This window comes from Galeopterus variegatus, unplaced genomic scaffold (genome assembly GCF_000696425.1).
Source record: "Galeopterus variegatus unplaced genomic scaffold, G_variegatus-3.0.2 Scaffold486, whole genome shotgun sequence".
Classification (NCBI taxonomy): domain Eukaryota; kingdom Metazoa; phylum Chordata; class Mammalia; order Dermoptera; family Cynocephalidae; genus Galeopterus; species Galeopterus variegatus.
The window spans coordinates 348,474-376,134 of record NW_007726597.1 but is presented as its reverse complement, the minus strand read 5'-3'; the positions used below and the strand labels follow the sequence as shown (position 1 = coordinate 376,134).

The 27,661-nt window shown below is 55.8% G+C and overlaps 6 protein-coding genes across 6 annotated transcripts in view; 3 read left to right on the top strand and 3 right to left on the bottom strand.

Annotated features, from left to right (window-relative positions):
* Nucleotides 1-677: 677 nt before the first annotated feature.
* Nucleotides 678-3,663, top strand: LOC103587740 (D site-binding protein). Its single transcript, XM_008569279.1, has 3 exons — nt 678-699; nt 834-1,045; nt 3,287-3,663. The coding sequence occupies exons 2-3, from the start codon at nt 890-892 to the stop codon at nt 3,500-3,502; spliced, it is 372 nt and encodes a 123-aa protein (XP_008567501.1). The 5' UTR covers nt 678-699; nt 834-889; the 3' UTR covers nt 3,503-3,663.
* Nucleotides 3,664-3,961: 298 nt separating this feature from the next.
* LOC103587741 (sphingosine kinase 2-like) lies at nt 3,962-12,708 on the bottom strand. The gene is made up of 7 exons (XM_008569280.1): nt 12,504-12,708; nt 11,130-11,282; nt 7,578-8,049; nt 6,586-6,735; nt 6,355-6,449; nt 6,147-6,262; nt 3,962-5,710 (listed from the first exon to the last, which is right to left on the bottom strand). Exons 2-7 carry the CDS (start codon nt 11,166-11,168, stop codon nt 4,624-4,626), a joined length of 1,959 nt encoding a protein of 652 aa, XP_008567502.1. The 5' UTR covers nt 11,169-11,282; nt 12,504-12,708; the 3' UTR covers nt 3,962-4,623.
* On the top strand, nt 12,631-16,652 carry RPL18 (ribosomal protein L18). Its single transcript, XM_008569281.1, has 7 exons — nt 12,631-12,907; nt 14,104-14,190; nt 14,565-14,672; nt 15,182-15,280; nt 15,628-15,751; nt 15,963-16,032; nt 16,534-16,652. Exons 1-7 carry the CDS (start codon nt 12,905-12,907, stop codon nt 16,607-16,609), a joined length of 567 nt encoding a protein of 188 aa, XP_008567503.1. The 5' UTR covers nt 12,631-12,904; the 3' UTR covers nt 16,610-16,652.
* Nucleotides 16,653-18,807: 2,155 nt separating this feature from the next.
* Nucleotides 18,808-27,073, top strand: FAM83E (family with sequence similarity 83, member E). Its single transcript, XM_008569278.1, has 5 exons — nt 18,808-19,281; nt 20,344-20,511; nt 20,855-20,979; nt 24,351-24,798; nt 26,207-27,073. The coding sequence occupies exons 1-5, from the start codon at nt 18,808-18,810 to the stop codon at nt 26,480-26,482; spliced, it is 1,491 nt and encodes a 496-aa protein (XP_008567500.1). The 3' UTR covers nt 26,483-27,073.
* On the bottom strand, nt 22,763-23,140 carry SPACA4 (sperm acrosome associated 4). The gene has a single exon (XM_008569277.1). It carries the CDS (start codon nt 23,138-23,140, stop codon nt 22,763-22,765), a length of 378 nt encoding a protein of 125 aa, XP_008567499.1.
* A 324-nt stretch (nt 27,074-27,397) lies between the features above and the next one.
* Nucleotides 27,398-27,661, bottom strand: part of SULT2B1 (sulfotransferase family, cytosolic, 2B, member 1) — a 36,092-nt gene continuing 35,828 nt past the window's right edge. Inside the window, exon 7 of the mRNA XM_008569276.1 lies at nt 27,398-27,618. Within this exon, the coding sequence (XP_008567498.1) occupies nt 27,425-27,618 (194 nt within the window). The 3' untranslated portion in view covers nt 27,398-27,424. The remainder of the gene's footprint in view (nt 27,619-27,661) is intronic.

Below are 27,661 nucleotides of genomic sequence, written 5' to 3'. Positions count from 1 at the left end.
GGGGGGGGGGGGTGCGGGGCATGGGGAACGTGAGTGGACCCGTGGCGGGGGTGGGGAAGAGAGAGGAGGGTAGCAGGCTTCAGCACGTGACTCGGCCCTGAACCTGTGTCCTCAGCTGGCCCCGTTGCTCGCGCTTAAAGGCACAGGCGCCGCCTCTCAAATCAACCTTCTGGAACTTCAGATGTTTCTCCTTATCTTCCCTAACCCTTTGGAGCGAGTAGCTCTTAGGGTCTAACTTGAGATTTTTCAATGTAGTAGATTCCTTTTCTCTGAACAGCCTGGGGTCTAAGCTTTGGTCAGGGAGTCAGTAACTAGACTATGGGAAAGAAATTAATACCCTGACTCTGAAGTTCCGAGGTTTTAGTAGCAATAGCCCTGACTCATGTGTTACTTAGGGCAAGTCAGTTATGACGTGGCCTCAGTTTCCCTGTTTTAAAAGTGGAGTTGGCTTCATTATGTCTAAGCATTTTTTTTTTTTTTTTTTAAAGATGACCGGTAAGGGGATCCTAACCCTTGACTTGGTGTTGTCAGCACCATGCTCACCCAGTGAGCTAACCCGCCATCCCTATATGGGATCTGAACCCGGGGCCTTCGTGTTATCAGCACCGCACTCTCCCGAGTGAGCCACGGGCCGGCTCATGTCTAAGCATTTTTATGGCTTAGGGAACCTTCATTTTTAAGAACCTTCATTTTAGAGAGGTAATCCCTGAAAGGCCTTACGCTAGACCCCCAGAAGGGCCTTCCATGTGGTAGATATGATACGGGAGCAGGGGGTAGCCTCTGGGAACCCCCTTCCCAAAATAAACACTCAGGTGATGCATTGTTTCTCCAAGGCCTGACCTCTCGGGACACACCTAGCCCTGTGGACCCAGACACGGTGGAGGTGCTGATGACCTTTGAACCCGACCCTGCTGATCTTGCCCTGTCAAGCATTCCCGGCCATGAGACCTTTGACCCTCGGAGACATCGCTTTTCAGAGGAGGAACTTAAGCCCCAGCCAATCATGAAGAAGGCAAGGAAAATTCAGGTGCCAGAGGAGCAGAAGGTGAGCACCACCGGAGGTGGGACACAGGCTTGGCTGGGGACAGGCCCCACAGCCATAGATGGGCCTTTTCTTGCACTCAGGCCCAGGCTTCTCACTGGAATTAGCTTTCATGCGCTCTTGGCCTGCAGCCAAAGATTAGTCCTCCTTGGCCATGGGATGCAAGGGGTAGAGGTTTTGGCCTAAGATTTATGAAGACAGTGTCACTGTGGGATGCAGACTTAGCCAGCCCTGCTATGTCTGGTTGTGCAGGCTTGGAGCGTCTATCACTTGCACCCAGAATAATCAGAGGGGCAGGCTTCTGGTTCCACCAGGCGCAGTTGCTAAGGACAGTCTTCCTTAGTAACAGGATATCAGCCTGTGTCTCCTTAGTAGCCAACTAGGCTGGGGCTAGGCCTTTGATCTCTGATTCGGGGCATCCTTTGGAGTGATCTGCCTAGAATGCAGACTTTGCTAGCCTCTCTGGGGCTTGTTTCTTGTGCCTGGACTTCACATTGGTGAGACACCTCAGGTTCCCATTAGCATCCAGTGCCCCCCCCAAAATAAAAATATAAAAAGTATTTTAAGAAAAAGAAAACAAGGCCGGCCCGTGGCTCACTTGGAAGAGTGTGGTGCTGATAACACCAAGGCCACGGGTTCAGATCTGTATATAAGGATGGCTGGTTAGCTCACTTGGGAGAGCGTGGTGCTGACAACACCAAGTCAAGCGTTAGGATTCCCTTACTGGTCATCTTTAAAGAAAAAAAGAAAAAGAAAAACAAAAGCATCCAGGGCCACAAGCTGATTTGGGGTGGTTTGGGCAGTTATTGCATCTTTCTAGCATGTTTTTGCTGTTACTGGGAGCTCCCCTAGTGAGAGGTGCCTGAGCTTCTCTCGTAAGACTTTGCTGTGTTCTTGTGTAAGACACAACTACTTGAAGCAGCTAGGACCAGCCTATATGCCAAATCTAGACCAGTGATTTCCCCTGCTGCAGGGCTGTCTTGTTAGGGACTGGATTTGCCCTATCAAACAGGAACTAGACTTTAATTAAATGGGGGAGAGAGCCAAGCCTGTGGTGCACTCCAGAGAGTACGGCACTGGGAGCGCAGCAGCGTTCCCGCCGCGGGTTCGGATCCTATATAGGGATGGCCGGTGCGCTCACTGGCTGAACGCAGTGCAGCCGGTCTCAAAAAAAAGGACAAAAATAAATAAATAAATAAATGGGGGAGAATCTTTCTGAGCTATGTGGTCCTTGTTACTAAGGAGTGGTCCTCCTTAGCAACCAAATTCCAGGATTGGAGGACCCTGGGTATAATATTTTGGGGAGATCTCCAGATAGGCCCCTTTGTTAAGGGACAACTCTTCTATCAACCAGGTCTTGTTAGGGAGGAGGCAGCTCCCTGGCCCCAGTTGAAGGCCAGAAGGTCAGAGACTGGCCATGGTCAATCAGGACCACTTAGACCTCACTTTTGTTTGCTGAGGAGGGATGAGGTTACCTTGGCAGCCAGGTCAAAAGGGGCCCAGCTCTGGGAGGATTTTATGAGACACCAAACCCCATCACTAGGGGACCTAAGCTTTCCTTGGCAACCATGATCTAGAAAGGTGATGTGTAAGACAGTGCTTTTCACTTGGAGAAGCTCTCAGACCCTGAAGACCCTGTTGCTAGGGAATGAGCATCCTTAGCAACCAGGAGCTAACTGCACGCCTTTTAAGTGGGGAGTGCTGGGGTCTGCTTTGCACAGTGCAGACTTGGAAGCCCAGTTCCTTGGGAGTGGGGGTCTATCTCATGCCTTAGTGTTGCTGGGGACCTGGTCTCCTTAACCACCAGGGCCTTTCTAGGTACCCATCTCAGCATAGACTGGGTTTTTTTTTTTTTTTTTTTTTGGCGGCTGGCCAGTATGGGGATCCAAATCCGTGACCTTCCTGTTATCAGCACCACTCTTTCCCAACTGATGAGACCGGGTTTTTTTTTTAAGATGACCGGTAAGGGGATCTTAACCCTTGACTTGGTGTTGTCAGCACCACACTCTCCCAAGTGAGCTAACCAGCCATCCTTATATCGGGATCCGAACCCTGGCCTTGGTGTTATCAGCACCGCACTCTCCCAAGTGAGACACGGGCTGGCCCCATGAGACCGGGTATTCTTTAGGCCCCACTGCTGGGCAAGCAGCAGCTCTGGTGTCTCTCCTCCCTTCCTCTCTTGCTGGGACCTATGATGGGACCTCTCTATGGACCTCAGTGCCCTCCGACCCCTCTATCCCATAGGACGAGAAGTATTGGAGCCGGCGGTACAAAAACAACGAGGCAGCCAAGAGGTCCCGCGACGCCCGGAGGCTAAAGGAGAACCAGATATCAGTGCGGGCGGCCTTCCTGGAGAAGGAGAATGCCCTACTGCGGCAGGAGGTGGTGGCTGTGCGCCAGGAGCTATCCCACTACCGCGCTGTGCTGTCCCGCTACCAGGCCCAGCACGGGGCCCTGTGAGGCCACCCCCTTCCCCCACCCAGCAGAGCTGTCCTCTGCCTTGCTCAGACTTGCGCCCTGACGCCCTCTTCCCTAACCACCCTGTGGCCCCAAGGGCCGGCCAGCTGGGTGCCCCAGGGACGTGATGATGCAGATAAATACATTTATATTTTTAAGAAAAAGCGGCCTCCCCGCTCCCTCGCGGGGGTGGAGAGGATCCTCTGTGTGTGCCCCCAGCACGTCGAAGACCCCATCCTCCCAACGCTTCCGTTAACACTATCCTGAATAAATCTTGAGAACCCCAGAGCCAGCTGTTGTGGGGGAGCAGGCAGCTCACTGATCCCGGTTCAAGGGCAGCAGGTCACACTGGTTCCAACACGTGGGCAGATCTGGGCTATGGCCCATAAAAGGCAGTAGCTGCTGGAAGTGCCAAGTTTGGTACCTGCCGGGGGCTGTCAAATGGAGGAACGGGTGAAGGGCTGAGAGGAATTAAGCGACTGCCTTTATTGCATAGACCTTTTGAATTGCTTTTTAGACGGGGGACGCGCAGGACACACAACAGTGGAAATGAATTTCCCCGCCGCCACCCGTAGAGGGGGGGAGAGGAACGTTAGTGCAAATCCGAGAGCCGGCCCCGGGGAACCTGCCCCTTCTGGGCTGATTGGCCAGTTAAGTGGAGGCACCGAAGAGGATAGAGCCAGACCTGGGGTCTGACCTACCAGTTAACTAAGGCGACCTCCCCCTACTCGTACATTCCAGGTCCCGTCATTGGGCGATGCGTAAAATAGGCTCCGCCCTCAGCCGCCCTGGGCTGGTACGATCCGGATGCAAGAGTCAGGACTAAGCCCCTCCCGGTAAGGACGACCAAAGCGCAGACGTCAAGCCTCGCCCACACTAGTCAGGCACTACCGTCCGGACGAGCCCATTTCTCTCTGTGACGACGCCTAACCCCTGGAATTCAGGTCACCCTCCCATATAACGGCTGATCTCTTGTGGGGCGGGCGCAATCCTGAGACGGGGTCAGAAACCTTGCACTTGCAGGGCCTCCGCCTAACTCTGGCAGCCAAGCCACACCCCCTAGCTCAGGCCCCGCCCCTTGGAATGTAGGTCCCGCCCCCGGCGGGTCCCACGTTTGGTTCGGTTCAAGGCTCCCGCCCAGGGCACCCAGGAGGCCCAGTGAGCAGTGTACCGAGGCCAGGGTGCACCTGCGCCTGCAGCGGCCCATACTCCACCTGCTCCCCATCTACCGTGAGCACGCCGCGAGGCGTGAGCGGCTCGAGGCGGAAGGCACGGGCGGCGGCATAGCCTAGCTGCGGACAGCCCAGGCTGAAGTGGCTACCACGCTCCATTGCCAGGAATAGGCGCAGCAGCGAGGCCCGCGAGATGCCGCTACGCACCCAGCATAGGTGCACCAGGCCGTCGTCAAAGCGTGCGTGCGGTGCTGCCACCATGTCAGCACCCAGGTGGCTGGGGGAGATGGCCAACATGAGCACAAAGTCCCCCTCCATCGTCACCCAGTCTGGGGGCAATGGTGTACCCAGTGGGGGCAACAGGTGGTCCGATGGGCCCCAAGGAGAGACAGCTACCTGGGCATCAGGAGTGGGAGGTGGGGGCCCAGAGGATGCTGGTATTTCTGGGGGTCCCTCAGCCATGGGTGAGAGTAGACCTGCCTTGGGAGAATCGGGGGGTGAGGGCAGCAATGGGTCTGGGGACAGTGGAACATCCCCAGCCCCACCCCAGTCCCCGGCCAGCTCTGGACCCCCACCATTAAGGGACAGGATGGGCAGGGGTTCAGGGGAGCCAGGAGAGGCTAGGGCAGGCTGGGGCAGGGGCAAGTCAGACACTGAGCGATGCAGGGGTGAGTGGGCCATGGGTGGGGCTGGGTTTGGGACCAAGGTCAGCTCTGACTTGGCACGGGGCAAGCCGTGGGCAGGGGTGGGTGAGACAGGTTCCACAGTGGCAGGGAGGTAGGAGAGGCGTCCACGGTAGGTGTGCAGTGTAGCAAGGCCGAGCACCGTGCCCAGTGTGAAGCGGGCTCTGCCCAGGGCCCGGAAGCGCTCACTCTGGATGTCCACGTCTGACACGAAACCCCAGGCCACAGACAGGAAGGAGAAACAGCGGGAGCCCGAGGCAAGTGTCACAGAGAGCAGGTCCAGGGGATGACTACCACCCCGGCAGAGCAGCAATGAGCAGTTGAGCAGCAGGTCGAGGCCCAGGGCCGGCTCAAACCTTCACAGACAGAGATGGACACACGGTGGGAAACAGCAAACAGGGTTGGGTAAGAGACAGAGTGCAGAGCAGGGGGAGACAGGGAAGCAGACAGCATGAGACCAAGGAGGCCACTGTCCCTGAGCCCACCGCAGCCATATGACCACCTCCAGACGGACTCTTCTTATTGGGCTGGGTTCCCTGTCAGTTCTAGCATTTGATAAGCATTCACTGAGTGCCTTCCGTGTGCCAGGCACTGTTCTAGGCACCAGGGAAACAGCTGGGAAAGAGACAGGCAAAAATGTCTGGGAACTGGGGGCGGGGGCATCCCACAGCCAGACTGATTTACTTGACTATGGGTTTGGCTGAGGGGGAGATGTGGGATCCACGTGCCCGGGAGGGCTCATCCCTCCCTTCAGGGGATCCTCGGCCTCCCCAGCAGGAGTGCCCCACCTACCCCCCATGATGGTTCACCGCTCCAGCCAGTGCATTGCCCGAGCCACAAGGGAGGATGCCCACAGGCATCTTCACAGCCTCTTCCCAGTCGGGGCGATCCAAGAGCCCATTCAGCACCTGGAGGGTGGGAGACCAGATGCCTGGGCTCTGTTCCTGGCCTCTGCAGTCCCCCAGGGCTCAGGATTAGGGACAGAGTGCTCCTGTTCTACCTCATAGAGCAGCCCATCTCCTGAGACAGTGACAATGCCATCCCACTCGCTCAGGCTCAGCCCCTGGACCAGCTCCCTGGCGTGGTTCTGTCGTTCTAATATAGAAAACCAGGAGGTTAGGCAGGCTCTTCCTGTTACCCCTCCCACTGACCCAGGAATCCCACCCACTCCTTTGGTTCCCCAGGACTCAAGAGTCCTAACCCCCAGTCTCCCTCCTTACAACTCCCTTACCTGTCTGTATGAAGTTGAAGGACAGCCCAGCTTCAGAGATCATAGGCAGCACGTGGTTCTTACACCACTGCCAGGCCAGGCCCCGCCCCCCAAAGGGATTGACCAGTAGGAGTAACCGGGGTGGCCTTGGCAGAAGCTCAGGGGTGATCTCTGCAGAGAGAGGACAGGGTCTGTAGAGGCCAGAGACCCAGGCCCCTCACCTTGGAAACAGTCTCTTCAAACAGCCCCCAATGAAATTGGTGGAGGGCTGGCACCCAGAGCCTGCTGTGAGGTTTTTTTCTTCCAGTTCTCACTTGGCCAGACTCAGGTATGCAGCCCTGCCCCACTCTCCCAGGTGCTGAGACAGTGGCAGAGATTGGGTGTGAAACCAAGTGCCCTTTGGACCCATATGTGGGAGAAGGGCATAGGAGCTGTGGTTCCCACTTTCCTCGCCCCCAACACCTGATACCCAGGATCAGGTGACTCCACTATGCAAGGCTCCTTGTCACCATACCTTTGGGGCCCCAGGCAGCCAGCAGCAGCACCATGCAGGACCAATGAAGGCTCACCAGATGGGGCACCTCAAAACTTTACCTTCCTGCACCAAATGAGGACCCTGGGGGAGGTGTCTTCTGCCCAAAAGCCTTTTCTGACCTTCCACAGACTGGGTTAGATGCCACTTCTGGGCTCCTAGGGGACCTCTGTTGGTGCCTGTCACTCTGTTGGTGACTGATCATGTCTCAGTCTGCTGCTCTCACCAGCCCGGGAACCTCTGACTCATCTGTGGTCAAGACCCACGGGAGGGGGAAAGGGAGACAGAAATCTAGCAAGACAGAAGCAGACAAATCATTTTTCTCTGCCTGTTTTTGTTCCTTCCTGTGTATCAGTCTTTCAATAAAGACCCAGAGAGGCACATGCCATAGACACACAAAAATAGAGACAGGGATGCCCAGAGGGAGATCTGAGGAGACATGGAGGTAGCCCTAGGACAGAGCAGCTGCCCAGCACCTCACCCCCATTCCCAGGCAGCGGCAGTCCTCGAAGCAGACATGTGAGGGCAGTGGCCCAGCGCTGGGCCTCAGCACGGTTCTCCTCGTAGGTGGCTGCCCCATCTGCCCGGAAGGTTCGGGTGGCTCTTCGCCGGGCCCCACGCCGGCCCCGAGGGTAAGTGTAGATGCAAAAGTAGGCTGCTGAGTCTGAGGGGCTGCGGCTCCGCAGGGTGCAGCAGCCTGAGACCTCATCCAGCAGGACCAGGCCACCCCGGGGCCGAGCTTCGGGCTTTGGCCGCAGCCGCTGTATGTGCAGGGCCTGCGATGTGAGGGTGAGGGCAAAGCGTGGGCCACGGGCTGGGTAGGAGCCAAATTCACCATGCAGAAGTGGGGTGCTGGCAGCCAATGGCAGTGGTGGCGGGGCCATGGCCTCAGCCCTGTATAGGGTACTCCTAGGCCCGTGGCCCCAGCTCCCAGTCAGCTCCTGGTGTGACTTCTGTGGAGAGAGAAAAGGACAGGGGTCAGAGTCCAGGATCCCCATGGCAGGTGGATGGAGGGGCAGGGCCTATGGACAGGAGACAATGAGGGGCGATGGCAGGTGAGGTGGAAGCACCAGAGACAGACAGGCTTAGGCCAGTGTGGAGGGACCCTGAGGATGCAGGGCAGAGTTCAGGTGAGCAGGAAGGTCAGATCCTGAAGGGCCCAGAGACCCAGGCATGCAAATGTTCACTCATTTATTTCCCAAATAATTAGTCAGTACCCTCTTCTTGCCAATAATGGTGCTAAGCCCAGCAAACACAGCAGGGAACAAAACAGGCAAAAATCCCTGCCTTCAGGGGGTTAAAATTCTAATCAGAAGATAGAAAAGCAAGATAAAGGAGTAAAACACATATTATGTTACGTGATGATAAGGGCTTTGGAGAAAAATAAGGCACAGGAGGGGGACTAGATGGTGGAGACATAAGCAGAAACAGACATGCAGAGACAGAGAAAGAAACCACACCCACACCCTCACTCAGCCAGCCAGCCAGCCAGCCACCTACGTAGTCATCCCTAGGTGCAGAGAGTAACAACAGAGGGACACTGAGACACAAAGAAAAAGAGGGGTAAGGTCTGAGAGCCAGAGAAACACTGAGGAAACAACTTCAATGAGATCAAACCCAGCTGATGAAAGATACTTGGAAGTGAGAGTTTCTGACCCCAACGAGAAAGACAACAGAGTTAGAAGGGAGGGCAGATAGGGAAGGCACAGATGTGGACAGCTAGACAGAAGGGATGTCACACAGAGGGACTAAGGGGTCAGAGAGGAGCCACATTCGAGCACCTGCAAGGGGCAGGGGCCAAGAACTAGTCCCTGAACATTGACCTGGCTGGCCAGCCGCCTGCTCTCCAGGGAAGGGGTGGGAGCCAGGACTGAGGTCCCTTCCCCAGAGGCCCTCCCTCTGCCCTCTGCCCAGCTTCTGCTGCCTCCTCCTCCTTCCTGCTCACCTTTGTTCCCCACTGCTCCGCCCTCCACTTGCCAGTCCTGTCCCTCTCCTTCTCCAGGCCCAAAGTGGCCCCAGACACACCCCTGTGTACTCACCCCCAGGAACCACCTCTGCCCCCCTGCTTGGGGCAGGCAGCTCCCCCAGGCCCAGAGTGTCTCCCCCACCCCCAAACCTGTGCTGGCGCCCTTATGGGAACCTCAAATCAGGCTCAGGCACACAGCCCTACATGCCCTGCAGTCCCGGGCCTGGGTCTCTGTCCCTGGGTACCCCAGACCTGGACCTGGGTCTCCATCCATAGGTCCCCAATTCATAGGCCTGAGTCTCTATCCCTGGGTCCCCAGCCTCCATCCCCACTCTACTTCCAGAACCCAGTCCCAGGCCAGGGTTTCCACCCCTGGATCCCCCAGTCCCGGTCCTGGTTTTCCATTTCCATCTCCCACCCATGGTACCCTAGTCCTGGGCCTGCGTCTCCGTTCCTCGTGGTCCCTCAGTCCCCCAAACTCTGGTTCCTGCCCCGACCCCCGCAGCCGCCTCACACGCCGGGTCCTCCTCCAAGCGGCCCCTCATGTCAGTACCAACCGCCCCCATCAGACCTAGCGTGGGGGGAGGGTGTGTATCCACTCAGCCAATGGCCGCGCGGCCGGCCTGAGCCGCACCAATGAGAGCGCGCGGGGGGCGGGGCCTGCGGCTCGCCAGCTCGGCGCAGCCGCCAGCCGCGGGAGACCCGAGGACAGGGCGGGGCCTCGCGCTTCCCGGACCGGCCTCCGTCGTAGACGGGGCAAGCGGGCCTGTCTCGTCCGTTGAGTTTATTAAAGAAAAGGGGTGTGGGGAAGAGGTCTTTAGCTGCAGGGACAGAGACCCTAACACAGGTAACAAAGGCCGGTTGACGTCAAAAGGAGTAAAAGAGACCCAGACGCAGAACAAGGCAGAAACCCAGAGAGGCAGGGTCAGAGGCAATGAGAGACTTGGGGAGAGAGGGGAAAAAGAGGAGGGGAAAGTAGATATGTTTATTTTTCAGACAGCTACAGAGTCAGAGACAGAGAAAAGAAGAAAAAACCCAAAGAGACAAAAGGAGTAGGATTGGGCTGGCCGGTTAGGGCAGTTGGTTAGAGTGCAGTTTTGATAACACCAAGATTAAGGGTTCGCATTCCTGTACCAGCTGGCCACCATAAAAAACCCAGCACAGTAGGACTGAGAATGTTCAATGTAAGGACACAAGAAAACGCAGAAAATGACAGACCCCGGCAGAGACAGACATTTCTATAACGAAAACCAGGGAGGAGAAGCTCACTAATGTACCTTGGGCTCAAACCAGACTGGAGGCAGCATGAGATAAACATCTGCCCAGTGAATGACCCAGTCACACGGCATGAGAAACAAAGAGAGAGATGGGGAGAGACAGTATCTGAGAGACCTCTAGGTTGGGGGTAATGCGGGGGGAGAATGTTGGAAGTCCAGAGGCTGAGAGGAACTGAGGCCAAGAGAAATGGAAGCGAAGATGCTGACAGAGACATATACAGAGGCAAAGACATGGTGAAATTGAAAGAAAGCAAGGCGAGGATATATCAGGAGACCTAGAAACAAAGTTGCAGGGAGAGAAAGACATAAACAGAAGGAGATAGGGACAGAGCTGGCAAATGGAGGAAGAAGTTCACTTATTGCCGAACAATGCACCTTGCATCCACAATAGCATCAGATAATATGTGCCAAGGAATGACGCAGAGATAGGGGAAACAGAAATCCAGCAAGCTTGAGAGACGGGGAGACATGGCACTTGAACTTGGGGCCCCATGAGAAAGAAAGGCAGAGACACCAACCAAAGAGGCTGAGACTCAAACAGAGACCAAGTCACAGACACAAGGGAACAAGGAGGAGAAGAAGGATAAGGAGGAGGTCTCCAGCCCACACAGATTCGCTCTGTGACCTCTGGGAAGCCCCTGAATTCTTGGCCACTGAGCTGCCCTGCCTGGGAAATGGGAAGAAAGCTATTCACACCTGCCTGGAGAGAAGGTCTGAGATTGCTGATAGAAGGGCCTCGGATGATGTGTTCCAACAGTACAATGATCTTGGCTTTCAGATGGACCCTTACCTGGTCCTGCTGCTCCTCTGCTTCAAGGTGTCCATTCATCTGCCAGTCCTCTGCTCTGTTACATCAACAGGACCCTGGCCCTGGGTCTAAGGCCATAGGGGGGGTGGAATGGGCAAGGAGTCAGGCCTCATTGTCCAGGCCTGGCCTTTGGCTCTGTGGAGGAGAGGTGAATATGTAGGAGCATTGAAAGCAGACTGCAGGAGGCCCTGACAGGCTCAATATGCCAGAGGTCCAAGAGGCAGGGGCTTCCCTGAGGGAAGGAGAAAAGAGGAGATAGGTCAGCTTTGTCACTGCCCAAACCAGTCCGTCTGGATGCACTCAGTAAGTGCTAAGGAGTGAAGGCTAATTTTTACTGAGCACTTACATGTGCAAAGCATTGACCTAAGGACTTTTATTAATTTACATAATCCTGGAAAACACCTTATCTACCCGACCTATTATCCCCTTTTTGTAGATGAGGAAACTAAGGCACAAAGAGGTTATGACTTGTCCAAGATCACAGAAAGGTTAAGTGACTTGTCCAAGGTCACACCATTGGTTAGTAGTAGAGTCAAGACTTGAATCTGGGGGTTGGCTTGTGGCTCATTCGGGAGGGTGTGGTGCTGATAACACCAAGGCCACGGGTTCGGATCCCATATAGGGATGGTCGGTTAGCTCACTGGGTGAGCGTGGTGCTGACAACACCAAGTCAAGGGTTAAGATCCCCTTACCAGTCATCTTTAAAAAAAAAAAAAAAAATGACTTGAATCTGGTTACACCTGACAAGGTCCCACCTAATCATCTTTCTATGCCTCCACCTCTTCCTGGCTCTCCATCTCCCCCCTTTTCCCCTTCCCATCCCCTGGGCCTCCATTCCTCCCTCCTTACCCCTCCGTTCCCCATCACCCACCGGGTCTCATTCTTTCTCCTCTCTGAATCTTCTCCTCCCTCTTCCTAGGTCTCTCCTCTCCTCTCCTCTCTTTCAGGAGGAGCTCTGTACCTATTCCCTCTGTCCACCCCACCCTCCAAGCCGGGGCCTCAGTGTGACTTCTCTACGCTCCAGTACCGTGCCCATCCCTCACACCGAAACTGCCGGGCTGTTGAAAGTCTCTTGTTTGGAAAAGCAGCCCCACCGGTGACAGAGGCTGAGAAAGCGTCAGGGAAGAGCCACTGGGGGGGGAGGGGAGAAGCTGAACGAAAAAAGTGGAAATACAGGTGCTTTATATATAGACTGAGCTCAGATCTCAAGTAGGAACTCCATTTGACCAGGTTGCGGCTACGCCTGTGAGGTGTAGCTGGAGATTAGGCAGAAATGCAGATGATAAGGAAACGCCCGAAGCGTGGGGTCAGAGGTTTCCCGAGTCCCCGACCACCCCGCCAGCCCCGCCTCCTCACCTCCACTGCTCGGCCCGCCGGGTCCTCCAGGAGCCACCGAGAGGCCGTCGACGTCAGGCCAGAACGTCACCGCGCGATGCGTTCTCCTAGATCCATACATCTCTCTAGCTCCCTTTCTTCCGGAAGACTATCGAGAACAGGGATTGTGTAGGGCCAGAGAGGTCCCCGACGTGCTGGCCCTTCTGACCTTGACGTCACGCTGTTTCTCTGGTTGTTTCTCTCCCACTGAATGGTCTTGCCTATCTAGCCAGTCCTCCAATGCACCACTGAGAAGCCTAGCTCGTGGTAGAGCGCCGTGTCGCCCCGTATGACGTCACAGGGGCGCCACTCGCTGGAGGCTTTCCCCGCCCTCTTCAGTGCCGCTCTTTCTTTCCGGACCTGGCCGAGCAGGAGACGCCATCATGGTGAGTGCGCTTTGTGGCGTTCGGGACTTCATCATCCGCCGCCATCCGCCGTGGTCTCTTGCTGGGGGCGTGCCGAAGGGAGGCAGGGGTTCCGCGGCTGTCCGAAGGAGCCGACTCCCGAGGCGTGAGGAACTACTCTGGGAGCCCACAGACCAGAAATGGGCCAGAGTCATAGCCTCCGGCCTCTCCCGTTTTCCCGTTATTGCCCCCCATTGAGTAGATGACCACATTGAAGTATAAGGAGGCTAAGTGATATGACCAGGCTCACAAGGCCAGGAAGTGGGGGAGCCAGGATTCGGATCCAGGTGGCTGGCCGGCAGCCACTTACCTTTGCTTTTACCCCAACCTGTCACTCCCTAGTCTGGAAAGTTGGGTTCTGGAAAGAGTCGAGAGTCAAGTACCCGGTTTGGGGGGCCAGGCAGACCTCCGAGTTTCAGCTTCTTGCCCATCTTGTAATGTTGCTTTCCGGGCCTGTGCCCCAGTGTCTTTTCACTGTGAACACAGTAATCTCGTTTCACAAGTTTGTGGGTTTGGGAAGGAGAAATGCATAGGTATTGCTCATCAGAGGGTCTCGCATACCATAAGTGCTGGATAAATGTAAGCTATGAATACTTCAGTAGTTTTTCACAATTGCTAAGTCTGAAAAACTTCAGTTACTCAGAATAGCAGGTAGGGTGTGTAGTCGAAATACTGGACTTTCTTCAGTTTTCTTAGCTCTGAAGTGGGGATAGACTACCTCATAGTGTTGTTGGATTGGAGATACTGCTTGCAAGGTCATTCTAGTATTGTTAATATTCTAAATAAAGACTTGTCATTATTATTATTTAGAGTCTATCACTGGTTTATTTGTTTCTGGTTATTGTCCAGGTATGGGAGCCAGTTTTGAGAGTTTAAATAATACTTATACTCTTGCAAAATGCAAAAGAATTAAGATTTTTTTAACTAAGTTCATGTAGTTACTGTGTTAAAATGTTTCAAGGTGCTGTGTTGAAGGCTTTGCATGTAGCAGCCCTTTTTTACAGAGGAACCAGTTGAGGCCCAGAGGTTTTTCAGTGGTAGACCTGGAATTTGAGCTATTGTCGGCAGAGCTTGGCGCCCAGCTCAAGCTCAGATATGAGTAATAACTGAGAATGTTTATGAGTGAGTAATTGGCAAGATTCACAATTGGGTCAGTGGTCACCCCTTCTTCCCCACAGGGAGTCGACATCCGCCACAACAAGGACCGAAAGGTTCGGCGCAAGGAGCCCAAGAGCCAGGACATCTACCTAAGGCTGTTGGTCAAGGTGAGGTCGGGGTCTGAGATCTTTGGGTAGGGTCATCCCAGGTCTGTGGGTGATGGGTGAATGAAGACTTTCAGATTCTCCATTCTAGTATTGGTACCCGACTGCCTAGGGGTCAGCAGGGCAGGTTCCCGACTCTGGTTCTGTCCCAGAGCTTCCACAGTTCAGTGTTTTCAGCCTCTGGGCTGTATACAACTTGGGAGTGGGGAGAGAATTTTCTGAGTTCCTGGCCAGGAAGCGTCCCTCAACCCATGGGATGGGGGAAAGCCATATAAACCTCTCTAGCCCAAATTATCATTTGTTTGCCTTTTCATTAGAAAACTGTGGGGGAGTAGGCTGTCCCAGGTTCTTATTCATCCTTTTCCCTTTTCCTCCAGCTGTACAGGTTTCTGGCCAGACGAACCAACTCCACCTTCAACCAAGTTGTGCTGAAGAGGTTGTTTATGAGTCGCACCAACCGGCCACCTCTGTCCCTTTCCCGGATGGTGAGTGGCTGGTCCAGGGAGCATAGTAGACCTGGGGAGCCACTGGGTCTTGTCTGTCTGGATCTGGGCTCTGGGAGGGAGGGCTTGGCACTCTGCCTTAGCAACCTGAGCATCCACTGGTTTATCTTAGCTAGTGGTAGGTGCAGAGCTCTGACCGTTGGTTGAAGCTGAATATATGGGTGACTGGCTTGGCTTCTTGGGCTCATTTCTTTCTTATTGTAAGATGGGGATGGATATAGTGGTTTCATGAGATTGCCCTGAAGCTTCAAGTAATACAATGTGAGTTTTACATGTCAAAAGCAATCTGTTGAACAATCTGTGCTTGCATTTTGTCATCTGGAGGTTTTCCTGTGTTAGACCAGAAATGAGGCCTGTTAGTTTGGGAGATGTGGCATGGGTGAGTTTAGTCCATTCAGAAGGCACAACTGTCCTGGTCCTTGGGATGCCTGAAGCAGGGGGATTGGTTTTAAACATCAGAAGGACTTCCTTACGATGTGCATTCCCCCAAGATCCGGAAGATGAAGCTTCCTGGCCGGGAAAACAAAACGGCTGTGGTTGTGGGGACCATAACAGATGATGTACGGGTTCAAGAGGTGCCCAAACTGAAGGTGAGTGGGGGCTCAGGTGTGGTGGGTGGGTTAGGGGATGCTACTCAAATCCTCACTCTGCTGTGTGGCATCAGCCTTGTTTTGTCACCTCTACACAAAGTCCTCAATCTTTTTTTGCCTCAGTTTCCTTCCACTTTAAACATGTAGTGTTATAGTCTTAAAGGAGTTTCTAGACATAAAGTGTTAAGAACAGCTGCTGTCAACCTCTTGGTAATAGTTATTGGTGTTAGTTATCGGGCCTAGCAAGCAGCTGGGACTCTGCTGGGCCAGGGCAGTGGGTGGTAAGTCCCAGCAGCCCCCGGGTGGCCGTGTAGGGGGCTCTGACTCACCTCCCTTGTCTTATCCAGGTGTGTGCACTGCGTGTGACCAGCCGGGCCCGCAGCCGCATCCTCAAGGCTGGGGGCAAAATCCTCACCTTTGACCAGCTGGCTCTGGACTCCCCCAAGGGCTGTGGCACTGTCCTGCTCTCTGGTGAGTGATGCTTAGTGGCTCCTGGTGGGGCGGGGGGGTTGTTGGTGTGAGACTACTGGTAGCCTTTACCCTTCCAGGTCTGGAAGGTCAGGGACACACACACACACCTGCCCCAAATCATTCTCAGACCTGTGAAGGTCAAATGGAGAGGAGCTCCCTGCAGGAGGTCTAGGTGCCAGGTCCCTGCCTGATCCACTCATCCCTTCCCCAGGTCCTCGCAAGGGCCGAGAGGTGTACCGGCACTTTGGCAAGGCCCCGGGAACCCCACACAGCCACACCAAGTGAGTATCAGACCTCTGGCCCTGCCCTCTCCTCCTGACCCCGCCTTGCAGGTCCAAGCTTAGCCATCCTTCCAGCTGCTTCTCCTGTTTTTCACACTGATCCAGCCTCCTTAGAACTCCCTCCCGCCTCACCTCTGTTTGCCAGGGTGTAGAGCTCCTGGGCAGATGTAAAAAACACAGGCTCTCAAGGGCCTGCCACAGGTCTGGGTCGCTGGGAGCCTGTATCCTACCCAGTCTCTGTGTAGGCTCAGGGTTGGGGCGTTCCAGGGCCTTTTGCAGGCTTTTCATCAGCCACTCCTGGCTTCTTGGCTTCCCGCACTGCCGAGGTTTTCCAGCAGGCCACTTTATGTCACCCTTGACTCTTGTACCCTGTGCTACTCCATTAGCTAAAGCATCACTCTGCCGAGTCCTGGGTTTGACAGAAAGGCCCTAAAGGCTGCTGGTGTTCCTGGCTTCATCTGTAGTACAGGCTCCTTCACACCCTCGTTTCTCTCCCCGCAGACCCTACGTACGTTCCAAGGGACGGAAGTTCGAACGTGCCAGAGGCCGACGGGCCAGCCGCGGCTACAAAAACTAACCCTGGATCCTGTCCTATTATTAAAAAGATTTTTGGATGCTGATGTCACTCTGTTGTTGGGGGGCGGGGGATTGGCGCTTGCGGGTGAGATGCGTTTGCTTTGGAAAACCAAACCCAAACCATACCAAACCGTGCCCGTGGAAACCAGCCCCTAAGAGTATCCCGGGGAACCGTAGACTCCGTCCGGGTCGGGCGGTGCCTTCTGGCCGTCTCGGCGCATGCGCGGTGTCTCATAGCTCCTCCTGGACCCTCAGTGCGTCGTAGGCTTGGAACCCCGCCTCTTTGCTAACAGCCAGGTGTCAGGTGTTTGCGCACCTGCTTCCTTCTCGGATTAGCCGTACTTAACCCCTCTTAAAAGTCCCCGCGCCCCTCTCTGGATCTCTCGGGCTAGAGACTGCGGGCGGGACGTGGACAGGGTGGGGCCGCGGTGGAGGAGGGAATGCGTGGGAACCTGTTAGGCACCACCTCCTCCCCCGGGAGCAAGCAACCAGAGTGGCAAACGCTGGCCTCTGGGCGAGCACCCTTGTGTATGCTCACAGGGAACCGCACCCCCAGACCTCCACCAGGGACCTGTCTCGGCCCTACCCCTGTGTTTGCACAATGGGCTGGGTCCCCCGGATCTCAGGCTGAAGCCTGATGAATAAGTTGAGAGGGCCGGAAGAACTGCTTAAGTAAAGACAGGAGGTCTCTACCCACTTATGCTCACAGTCCTCTGAACAGGTAAGAGATGGAAGGAAGGGGATAGAGACCTGGACACGGAACGGTGTGCATGGCAAGAGGGGGACGTGTGGGGCGAGTGGGCAGGAGGGAGGCTTTATTCCTCCTTATTGGTTCTCTTTGCAGGGCTTCTTGCTGTGGTCTGGAGAAAGGCAGCTGCCTAGGTTGCTGGAATTAGTAGGAGCGGCTGCTGGTTTGCAGGGGTCAGGGGTTCAGAGGCCTGAGATTGAGTCAAGAGTCTCAAAGAGGCAGCTGGGGCTTGGAAGGGAGACAGGACAAGATAGAGAGTGGTCTGTGTCTTGGAAAAAGTGGACAACCAGTTGGCAGGAGATAGTGGGATTCAGGCAGAAAACCACTTGGGGTCGGCTTAGCCAGGGCTCAGCACAGATAGAGGACAGCCTGAAACAGCTCCGTGGCCAGGACACAGGCAGGGGCGACCGACCTGAGGAACAGTGGCTGGTTAGTTGGGCTGTCTAACCTAGATGGGCTATCAAGATCATGGACCAGTTCTATAGTAATGGGAACCCCAGTCGTGCACATCACCATCCACCCCAGCAGCTGGAGGCAGTGTGAGGGTCCAGGGAGCAGGGTCCTCAATTGACAAGGAAGGAGACCAAAGCCTAGTTCCCAGCTGTGGGGAAGGTTATGCTGAGATTTAGGGCTGGAGTGCATTCTTCTAAGACTGGGACAGCAGGTCCCACTGGGAGGCATCCCAGGTGGTCAGCCAGTAAGAGCTATTGAGTTGGCCGCTGGTTGATGGGAGAAACTCTCCTAGGCAGACAGACAGCCTGGGACAGTTGGGTGCTTCACCAGGACATCAGATATTGAGATGGTAAGTTAGAAGTAATTGGTGTTTTCCTGACAGTGAAAGAGACAGCTGGAGAGGGCCAGTTAGATGTGCTGTGGGCCAGGGTCAAAAAGGCAGCTCTCCAGTACATTAGTTAGGGACAATTGGGTGACTGGAGACAGGCAGACAGCCCGTTGCCTAGAAGTGGTCAGGCAGCCAGACCTTTGGCCATGGGTGGGTGGTCAGCCTGACCAAGTTCAGGAGAGCTAAAAGGTCTGTTGGGGCATTGTGCGGCCAGCAAGCTGGAAGTTGTCGTGTGGTTCAAGCAAAGATGGCAAGCTGATGGGTCACGTAGTTGGAGATGGTGTCAGGCAGTCAGCCTGACTATCAGTGACAGCTGGCACGAAGGTCAGAGATGGCCAGCCAGTCACTCTGTTGGCTGGTGACAGGCAGACAGTTGGTCTGGGCAGCCTGAGACATTGGGTGGTCAGTCATTTGGACAGTCTGATTGGATGGTGAGCTAGAGACAGCCTCAGGGAGCCATTTGGACATTTGCAAGGCTACCCTGGAGGCCTCCAATGGCCGCATAGTCTGCCTGTTAGGAGACCCCCAGATGGTCTGTCTCCCAAAGACAATCAAACCTTCAGGGACCCAGCCTCTCACCTCTCACAGTCCTCCCACTTGAGTGGCACTGATGGCTGCCTCCCAGCTGGCGGCTCTGGAAGGAGTAGAGTCAGGGACCAGGGCTCTGCCCCTGACTGAGGCTAGCCCTGGTTTCCTGTACTCTGAAGGCCAGCGGCTGGCACTAGAGGCTCTGCTGAGCAAGGGCACAGAGGCTTTCCAGGCATGCATGCAGCGTGAAGGGCTGCGGCCCTTCCTGAGTGGAGATGAAGTCCAGAGCTTGGCAGCAGCAGCTGAAGACTGGACAGTAGCCAAGCAGGAGCCCAGTGGGACAGCAGAGGGAGCCCACATCTCTGATGGGGATGTGGACAGCCTGACCTACTGGCCTGGGCAGTCGGAGGAGCCAGCACCCATCCTGCGGCTGGGCTGGCCGGAGGACTCAGCCTGGAAAGGAATCACCCGGGCACAGCTGTACACCCAGCCACCTGGAGAGGGCCAGCCACCTGTCAAGGAGCTGGTGCGCCAGGAAATCCAGGCTGCCCACAAGGTGGGTGCCTCGGGGCCTGGTGTCCATTCCCCAGGCCCGGACATCCTTACATGCCAGCTCCCAGGACTGGGACCCAGACATTCTCTCCCTTGCCCTACTGGGACTTGTGAGTCTATACCCCTACCCTCCAGGACCCAAGAGTTCACATCCCTCAGGACCCACACCCCTGCAACCCAGGAGTCCACAACTTCCAGTCCCCAAGACCCAGGTGTCTACACCCCCAGACCTCATCCTCACCCCCTCAGATCTGGGGGTCCCTACACTCTCCGGAAGGCCTGGATGCCCTTGGGCACTCATGCCCCTTTAACCTAATTATGACACTCCCACCCCCAGTCTCGGTCATCACTCTGCCCCTCCCCCACCATCATCACCTGGCCAGGGGGTCTCCATGCTCCCCCCAGCAGGGGGCCAGATGTCTCCCCTGCAGCCCCTGGAAAGCCCATTCTTTATTTAGCAGTCTTAGTGTCTGCAGCTCCCATGCTTGTGCTTTACATGGCTTGATGTGCATAATCCTCTGAGAGCACTGTGAGGTAGGGACTATTATGCCCATTGAGGAGATGGGGAAACTGAGGCACGGGGCAGTTAAATCTCTTACCTGAAAGAGGTTGAGTGGGGATTTCAACCCAGGCCGTCTGGCTGGTGAGTCAGAGTTTGTCACCACTACCTTATTCTGCCTGTAAGTTCTAGGCCCTTAGCATCCCTGGGTTCCCAAAGTTCACCTTGGTGACCTAGCAGGTTAGCCCTCCCCTTCCCCCCAACACCCAGCACATCCTTGAGGATCCAGAAGTGCAGTTACCCACAGTGCTGTACAATGGCATCCAGTCACTGGCCCTGGAGCAGGGCTGCCCTGGACATTTGGGCACTGTAGTGTCACAGCTCAGGAGTACTGCCCAGGGCTCTCCCCTTCAGCTCTCCTGAACATCCCATGGAGGCCAGGCCCTTAAACTCTCAGCCCCCAGAGCACCTCACCCCCAGGTCCCCGCCAGGTTCCCCCACCCTCTGAGTGCTCCCGGAACCCCATGCTCCATCCACATGTCCACATCCCCTCTCCCTACCCCCCAGCTGGTGGCCGTGGTCATGGACGTCTTCACTGACCCAGACCTGCTTTCTGACTTGGTGGATGCTGCCACACGGCGCTGGGTACCTGTCTACCTGCTCCTGGACTGCCAGCAGCTGCCTGCCTTCCTAGCACTGGCCCAGCAGCTGGGGGTGAACCCCTGGGCCACCGAGGTAGGGGCTGGGCCAGAGGGATCTGTGAATTACCATTTGCCTGGTGCTGGGGACATCAGGGACAGACCCTTCTGTGGGGCACTGGGTCATCAGAATAGATGACAGCTGGGAGGGTCCCCTGAGATTTCATGCCCATGGCATTGGGGGAAGTAGGGGTGGATGTTCCCATGGGGTTCCAGGCCACTGAGTTAGGGGTATTCCCAAGAGACAAGACTGCTGAGGCTCGAGATCAATGGCTCTGGGGAAGCTGAGACACTTCTATGGAGTCATGGGCCACCCAGGTAGAACCAGCCTGGAGGGACTCCAAGTCCCTGGGTGTGCAAGGGTTCCCCTCCCCCACCAGAACCTGGACATCCGCACCGTGAGGGGCTGCAGTTTCCAGAGCCGCTGGCGGCGGCAGGTGAGCGGCAACGTGAGGGAGAAGTTTGTGCTGCTTGATGGTGACAGAGTCATCTCAGGGTCCTACAGGTATGGCCCCCCAGCCCCACACCTCCCAGCGTCTCATACCCACCTCTCCCTCAGTGTCCTCGGAAAACAGCTGGCACCCCCTTTCCGGGTCTCTCTTTCTTCATCTGTAAAATGGGTCCAAAACACCCTCCCTGGAGAGGAGGTACCCTGAGGCAGAGCAAGCCTGGAGCTGGAACCAGGCCTGCCTGGGTATCAGGGCTGGCCCTACGGCTGGCCTGTTCAGTGGCCTTGGGTAAGTCTTTCTCTCTTTGACCCTGTGTTTCTTCATCTGGAAAACTGGACCCATGGTTTGAGGGGTGGGGAGGGGGGTTTCAAAACCCGAAAGACCCGGGCCGGCCCCGTGGTGCACTCGGGAGAGTGCGGCACTGGGAGCGCAGTGGCGCTCCCGCCGTGAGTTCGGATCCTATATAGGGATGGCTGGTGTGCTCACTGGCTGAGCGTGGTGCAGATGGCACAAAGCCAAGGGTTGCGATCCCCTTACCGGTCACAAAAAAAAAAAAAAAACCAGAAAGACCTGGATTAGATTCCAAACTCTGCTTGGGTTAGTAACTCTACCTCTCTGAGGGCCAGTGTGTAAATGGCCCAGCCTACAGATGGGCTCATTTCCCTCCTCTCCTTCCTTTGGGGTCTGATCCTGAATCCTGGCTCAGCCACTTCTTAGCTCTTTGACTTTAGGCCAGTGCCTCCCCTGCTCTGAATCTGTTTCCTCATCTGGAAAGTAAAAATAATAGCAGCACATACCTCTTAGAGTCACAGCATGGTCAGGCAGGTGGGGGGAGGGGAGGTGTGGAATCTGGAGTCAGATGCCCTGGATTCAAATCCTAGTTCTGCCAGTTACTAGATGTGTGACTTTGGGCAATTTACTGCACCTCTCTGGGCCTCAGTTTCCCCATCTACAGAATGGGATGATATGGTTAGTGACACTAGAACAGGATTTCTCAACAGAAGTACCACCCACATTTTGCAGTGGATGATTCTTTGTTGTGGGAGGTTGTTGTGTGCATTGTAGGATCCCCACCCAGTAGATGTGGTAGCATCTCCCACCCCCAACCTGCCAATTATAACAACCAAAAAAGCCTACAAACATTGCCAGGTGCCCCCTGGGGTGCAGGAGTGCCCAGCTGAGCACCACGGCTCTGGAGCAGTAGTTTCCAACCTTGCATATGCGTCAGAATCACTTGGAGGGTTGTTAAGGTAGAGCTTTCTGGGCCCCACCTGCATTCATCCAGCCTGGGATGGGGCCCAGGAATATGCATTTCTAGTCAGTTCCCATTTGATCCTGCTGCTGCTAGTCCAGCAACCACACTTTGAGAACCACTAGCATTGAGCCTGGGATGTTTTGAAGCATGTCTACTTTCCCAGCTTCACTTGAGGATTCAGTGAGATAATGGTGCCTGGCATGTAACAGAAAAAGTGCGCCATAAACATCAGCTGTTATTTATTATTATGTGTATATATATTTTTTACCATATTTCATTGACTCTAAGTTACCACCAATGGAAAGAAGCAACCTGTTCAAACTGAAAAGATATGCATCTTAGAACCGATAAAAAACAGTAGTACAATCGGACCCACAGACCGTGCTCCCCCCACCTCTAAATCAGGCCTGGGGATGCTTCGCTGAGCACCCGGCTTTGGGTGGACAGCCCAGGAATGAAGGAAGCCAGGGCCACGAGAGGTTGTTTAGGGCCTCTGGGCATTTAATAGGGGAAGGGGTGGAGGCAGGGGGCACAGGGAGCAGTGGAGCTGGGAGACCAGTCCCAGGCCCTGCCCTCCCTGTTGGTCACAGCAAATGTCGGAGCAACAGCAAGCCCAGCTCCAGACTGGGGGTGAGCCCCATCGTTTGGCTGCCAGTGGAGCCATGGGCATTGTTACACAGGTTGCCAGAGCAGCAGTTGCTGACGAGGTTGTAGGTGATGCCCTTGTAGTTGACAGGCTGCTCACGGCCGCAGGAGGTGGAGTGTACACAGCCTTTGTTGATGATTGGACCGGTGCCTGGGGCTACCCCATGGCCCGTGTAACAGTCCTCGTCCTCACCACAGTGCATGAGGGTGCCAGGGCATTGCGTGGAGTCGGTCAGCTCACAGAAGATGCACTCCTTGACACCCAGTGTGGCTGGGGACAGAGCCATCACCAGAAGCAGCAGCCAGCTGAGAACCATGGTGGTCTGGCGGCGTTAACAGTTCCTGAGCCAGTCTGTGGGCTTCCTGAATCTCCCAGAACTGCAGAATGAATGACCTCCTGGAGCTCGTTGCACCCACAAGACTTTTGCCCCCTTGTTCTGGCCTCCCAGGGTCAGCACTCAGAGTGTCCTCAGTTCCCAACACTCTGCATCCCTCTCCCGAGCTCTCGAGTCCTTGGGATGGACAGGAGCCAGCAGCCACTGCTCGATGAGCCTTTGTGAAGCGGAATGGCGTGACCTCACAGATCCCTCAGAGTTCCCACTGGCTGCTCTGAGGGTGGGGTCAGAGGTGGGAGGAGGGATGTCACAATCTGAGGGGCACCCTGGCCCACCAACCTGCCAGGGAGCAAGAGGACTCTGCCGCCCTGCCAAGGTAAAGATGCTCCGGACAACACTCACAGTGCTGGCCGCTGACTCACCCACTGTTGTGTGCTGTACTTGCTGAGGTCTGGACCTCAGCCTCACACTTCCCATGGTGACCACGTTTTCCAGATGGGCAAATGGAGGCTCGGGAAGGGAAAATGACACATCTGAGGTCCCCCAGAGCCAGGTTGGGAGAGAAGAGGGCATTTATTGAGCACTTGATGTGTGCCAAGATCTGTGCCAGATGCTTTAAATAACGACCATGTTGATAACAGGAATGGTTAAGGCATTGCCTACCGCAGCTTGCAGGCTGTTAATGGTGGCCAGATGCAGGGCGCTGGACCCATGTTCTGCCGTTTGAATCTTCCTGTGTTTCAGCTCCATATTACAGATGAGCAAACTAAGGCACTGAGCAGGAATGTCCAGAGTCTGGCACACAGCAAGTGCTTAGTCAATGGTAGTGATTACAGGAAGCGGCTGAGTCTTAAAACAGTCCCTGAGGGGATCAGGAAACTAACCTTGTCTCTTTCCAGAGGAGAAATTGAGGTACTGAGGCATCGCCCGGTGGGGACAGGGCAGAGCCCAGGTCTAAACTCCAGTCTGATTCTGGATGATAATATGGGTGTCTTAACTCATGTTGTGCTTACATCAGTCCTCTGGGGTGGGCACTTAGCTTGTTCCCATTCTAAAGAGGGGGAAGCTGAGGCTGGAGAGGTCGTGGGATTTGCCAGTGGTCACATGGTCTACACCCTGGGACCTGACTAGGGACTAGGAATGAGGGCCAGGCTGGACCTCTGGAGCTGACTCCCCAAATCGTGCCTCCCAGCTTCACGTGGAGCGACGCGCGCCTGCACCGTGGTCTGGTGACACTACTGACGGGTGAAATCGCTGACGCCTTCAGCCGCGAGTTCCGGACATTGTACGCAGCCTCCTGGCCCCTCCCACCTGCGCCCACCCAGGGCCCCTTTGTCAGCATCTTGGGGAGCCTGCAGACGGCCCACAGCCCACACCACGTGGCCTACCGCTGCTCTGTGGCCCCTGCGTCACCACTGCCACCTGACAGCTCCCTGGCCCACCGCCTGGCTGCTTGCCACATCTTCGAGGGGGAAAGGAAGGAGTCTCCTGCCACCACCCCAGGGCCAGCACTCAGTGACATCCTAAGGAGTGTACAGCGTGCACAGACCCCCAGTGCCTCTCCAGCCCGGCCCAGCCGCTCCTTGTGGGACCTGAGCCGCTTGTCCCAGCTGTCCGGCTCCAGTGATGGTGACAACGAGGTGAGACCTCCTTGAGGCCCAGAAAGAAAAAGGCACTTGCCCGTGGTCGTGCAGCCAGACCCCGGGGTCCCTGCTGCAGCCACAAGGACAGGAAGTGTTTCCTGAGGGCCTGCTGCCACCCAGCCGCGGAAGCGCAGGAGCGAAGCTGCCCACCTAAGCTCACACCTGCGTCGTCCGTTTCCTGCTGGGCAGGTGGCGGGGTGGAGAACCCAAGAGCCCTGGGCACAGACCCTGACATGATGCACGGCCGTGAGAGCCAGGGCGGGGACTTGCCTTCTCTAAACCAAGTTCTAAACCAAGTGTCCTCATCTAGGAAGTGGCTGAGCAACTGCACTCATTCTCAGTTTGGTCGGGAGGAGTCTGAGGAAAAATGACATAGAATAATAATAACAACAAGTTCCCAAGACAGAACTTATTTTTATTAATTTCATAATATCCTCATCCCAGGCCAGCAAGGGCATGCTCTTATCATGAGCTCATTTTTATGAGTGGGAAAGAGGAGGTTCAGAGAGGTAAGTAACTAGCCCAAGGTTGAAACGACAGTCTTTTGTAGGCACATTGCCACATGCCAGGCCCCACACCAAGCTCTTTCACAGAGGTGGCTCAATTCGACCTTTGCCACAACCCTATGAGGTGGATGTGGTCACAGCTCTCCATCCACTCATTTCACAGGTGGGGAAAGTGAGGCCCCAGAGAAGGATTGGAACTCATCCCTGGCTGCCTCCCAAATGGGGCTTTTAAATGCTTTGCTTGCTGGGCTCACAGGGGTGTTGGGGACAGGGAGGGGATTAGGGGAGGTCAGAGGGTCTTCCTACCCTCATCCCCCCAGCTTCTTAGACATGAAGTTTCAACAGAGCCTGTTCCAACTCACTGGGGGACCCTGGGCAGGTGTTGTTTTCTCTCTGAGCCTCAGTTTCTTCAGCTGTAGAGGGTACTGCTGAGAGGATGAGATGAGAGCCACGGAGGGGCAACAGGTAGACTTGCCCAGGATGCAGGCAGACCTGGGGTGTGGGTCTTCTGTGAGCTGTGCCCCCTCTCAACCTCAGTTTCCCCATCTGCTGAGTGGGAGCTAGAGGCCTCTCCCAAGGGTAAGGGACAAATGTCCTGGGAATCGCCTCCCTCAGCTTCAAGTCCCAGCTTCAAGAGGAGGAGGGGGACAGGCAGGGCAAGGTCCTCACCTCCACCTGGTCCTGAGCCACCCTCACCCAGTATCACCTCCCTTGGCAAATATTTACTCCCCCCAGGCAGCTGCCAGCTGCTTCCTGTTCCTCCCCAGCCACAAAGCTGCAGGTGGGCACATAGCTCCCCACCCCCTCTGTAGGTTTGGGGGTCCCAGGCCTCTCCTCTCACTTCCCTCCTGGTTCTGGAAGCTCAGAGCCTTCTCACCTCCCTCTCTTTCTCTCCACAGCTCAAGAAGTCCTGGGGCTCCAAGGATACCCCAGCCAAGGCCCTGATGAGGCAGCGGGGCACTGGAGGGGGACCCTGGGGTGAGATGGACTCCCGTCCGCTGGCCTGGTCCCAGCCCTGGGGTGGCCCCCTGCCCCTGATCCCTGCCCGCCGCCTCCGCTATCTGTCCCCAACCCACAGGAGGTTTGGAAAAGATGCTGTATCCAAACTCCCGGAACCCAGAGGTGTCTGGCAGCCAGACTGGGCCTCCCGGGCAGGACTTGGGGGTCGACCCTGACAGGAGTGCAAGCCTGTTTCACCCAGACCACCCAAGGAGAGGTGGACAATGCGGTGTCAGCCTAGAGCCCCCTGCCTAGATGTTTTGCCTTGGACCAGGCCCCTGGTCTCAGTGTCTGGGAAGCGGAAGGGATTTCTCTCACTTGTTCTAGAACTTGGGCAAGCCCAGTACCTGCTCTAGACCTGTGTCACAGTCTAGAAAACGGGCTGAAAGTTGCCACTCACTGCACACCCTAGAGCAGCATACCTCCTGTCCGGGCCTGGTCAAGACTTCCCTGATCAGAGGCCTGGCCGAGTGGCCCCCATGCTGGAATCGTGTCAGCGGAAGAAGGGGACTGCCTGGAACAGAAAGGGAAGCTTCCCACGCCCAGCATGCTCAGGAGCTGTGGGTAAAGTGAGTCAAAGAGAAGAGAGAGCCCAGTCTGGGGACCACGGAGGGGAGCAAAGCTGAATAATGAGGGACTGGAAAGTCGAGGGGACACAGCTGCTGGGGGAGAGGGACTGGGAAGGCGTGGGACTGTTTTCTGGGCCCTAAGGGGTGGGTTGGCTGGGGATCCCATTTGCTTCTGCCCAGAATAAAACTGCTTCATACCAAAAACTTGTATTTCCACAGCCTGGCCCATAACCCAAAAATCCAGCCCCCAGCTCCCTCCTCCCTCAGACCCAGGAGTCCAAGCCACGGCCCCTCACCCAGGGAAGCCAGCGTCCCAGTGCTGGGTTCCCTGCAGCACCTTTGACTCCTGGCAGGCTTCTGAGCCACAGACCCCATTTGTGTGCCATATGGGGAAGAGGAACCCTCCTTCCCAAGGTTCTGGGCACCTGGTGCGGGGACCCCGCTCCAGCCTCTGTGCCCCACTGCAGCACCCCGTCTACCCACCCGAGTCATGCCACCTCCACAGCGCATCAAGCAGCCTGGGCAGGAGCGATGTGTTTATTCTCAGGGTCATGGGTTGGGGGGCTCTGAGGCCTGGCTGGGGCTGGGGCTGGGCTCGGGGCTAGGATTAGGGTCTGGGCTGGCATCTCCTGGGGCCTCATCCCAGGGGAAGGTTGGCAGCCCCTGCATCTGCTCGTGGTAGACACGATCGAAGGCTTCGCTCTGCGCCACCGTGAAGTGGTTCTTCCAGTCACCACACACTCCTGAAGGGGAGAAGGGACCGCAGGGTGAGGAGCTGCTCCGGAG

Excerpts from the sequence above, each read along its gene's own strand:
- LOC103587740 (XM_008569279.1), top strand. The coding sequence starts at position 890 with ATGACCTTTGAACCCGACCCTGCTGATCTTGCCCTGTCAAGCATTCCC. Across the intron at positions 1,046-3,286 it reads AGGTGCCAGAGGAGCAGAAG|GACGAGAAGTATTGGAGCCG; the intron begins GTGAGCACCACC and ends TCTATCCCATAG.
- LOC103587741 (XM_008569280.1), bottom strand. The coding sequence starts at position 11,168 with ATGAATGGACACCTTGAAGCAGAGGAGCAGCAGGACCAG. Across the intron at positions 8,050-11,129 it reads CAGAGGAGCAGCAGGACCAG|AAGTCACACCAGGAGCTGAC; the intron begins GTAAGGGTCCAT and ends CTCTCTCCACAG. Across the intron at positions 6,450-6,585 it reads CTTCAACTTCATACAGACAG|AACGACAGAACCACGCCAGG; the intron begins GTAAGGGAGTTG and ends TTTCTATATTAG.
- RPL18 (XM_008569281.1), top strand. Across the intron at positions 14,191-14,564 it reads ACCTAAGGCTGTTGGTCAAG|CTGTACAGGTTTCTGGCCAG; the intron begins GTGAGGTCGGGG and ends CTTTTCCTCCAG. Across the intron at positions 16,033-16,533 it reads ACCCCACACAGCCACACCAA|ACCCTACGTACGTTCCAAGG; the intron begins GTGAGTATCAGA and ends CTCTCCCCGCAG.
- FAM83E (XM_008569278.1), top strand. The coding sequence starts at position 18,808 with ATGGCTGCCTCCCAGCTGGCGGCTCTGGAAGGAGTAGAGTCAGGGACC. Across the intron at positions 20,980-24,350 it reads GTCATCTCAGGGTCCTACAG|CTTCACGTGGAGCGACGCGC; the intron begins GTATGGCCCCCC and ends CGTGCCTCCCAG. Across the intron at positions 24,799-26,206 it reads CCAGTGATGGTGACAACGAG|CTCAAGAAGTCCTGGGGCTC; the intron begins GTGAGACCTCCT and ends TTCTCTCCACAG.
- SPACA4 (XM_008569277.1), bottom strand. The coding sequence starts at position 23,140 with ATGGTTCTCAGCTGGCTGCTGCTTCTGGTGATGGCTCTGTCCCCAGCC.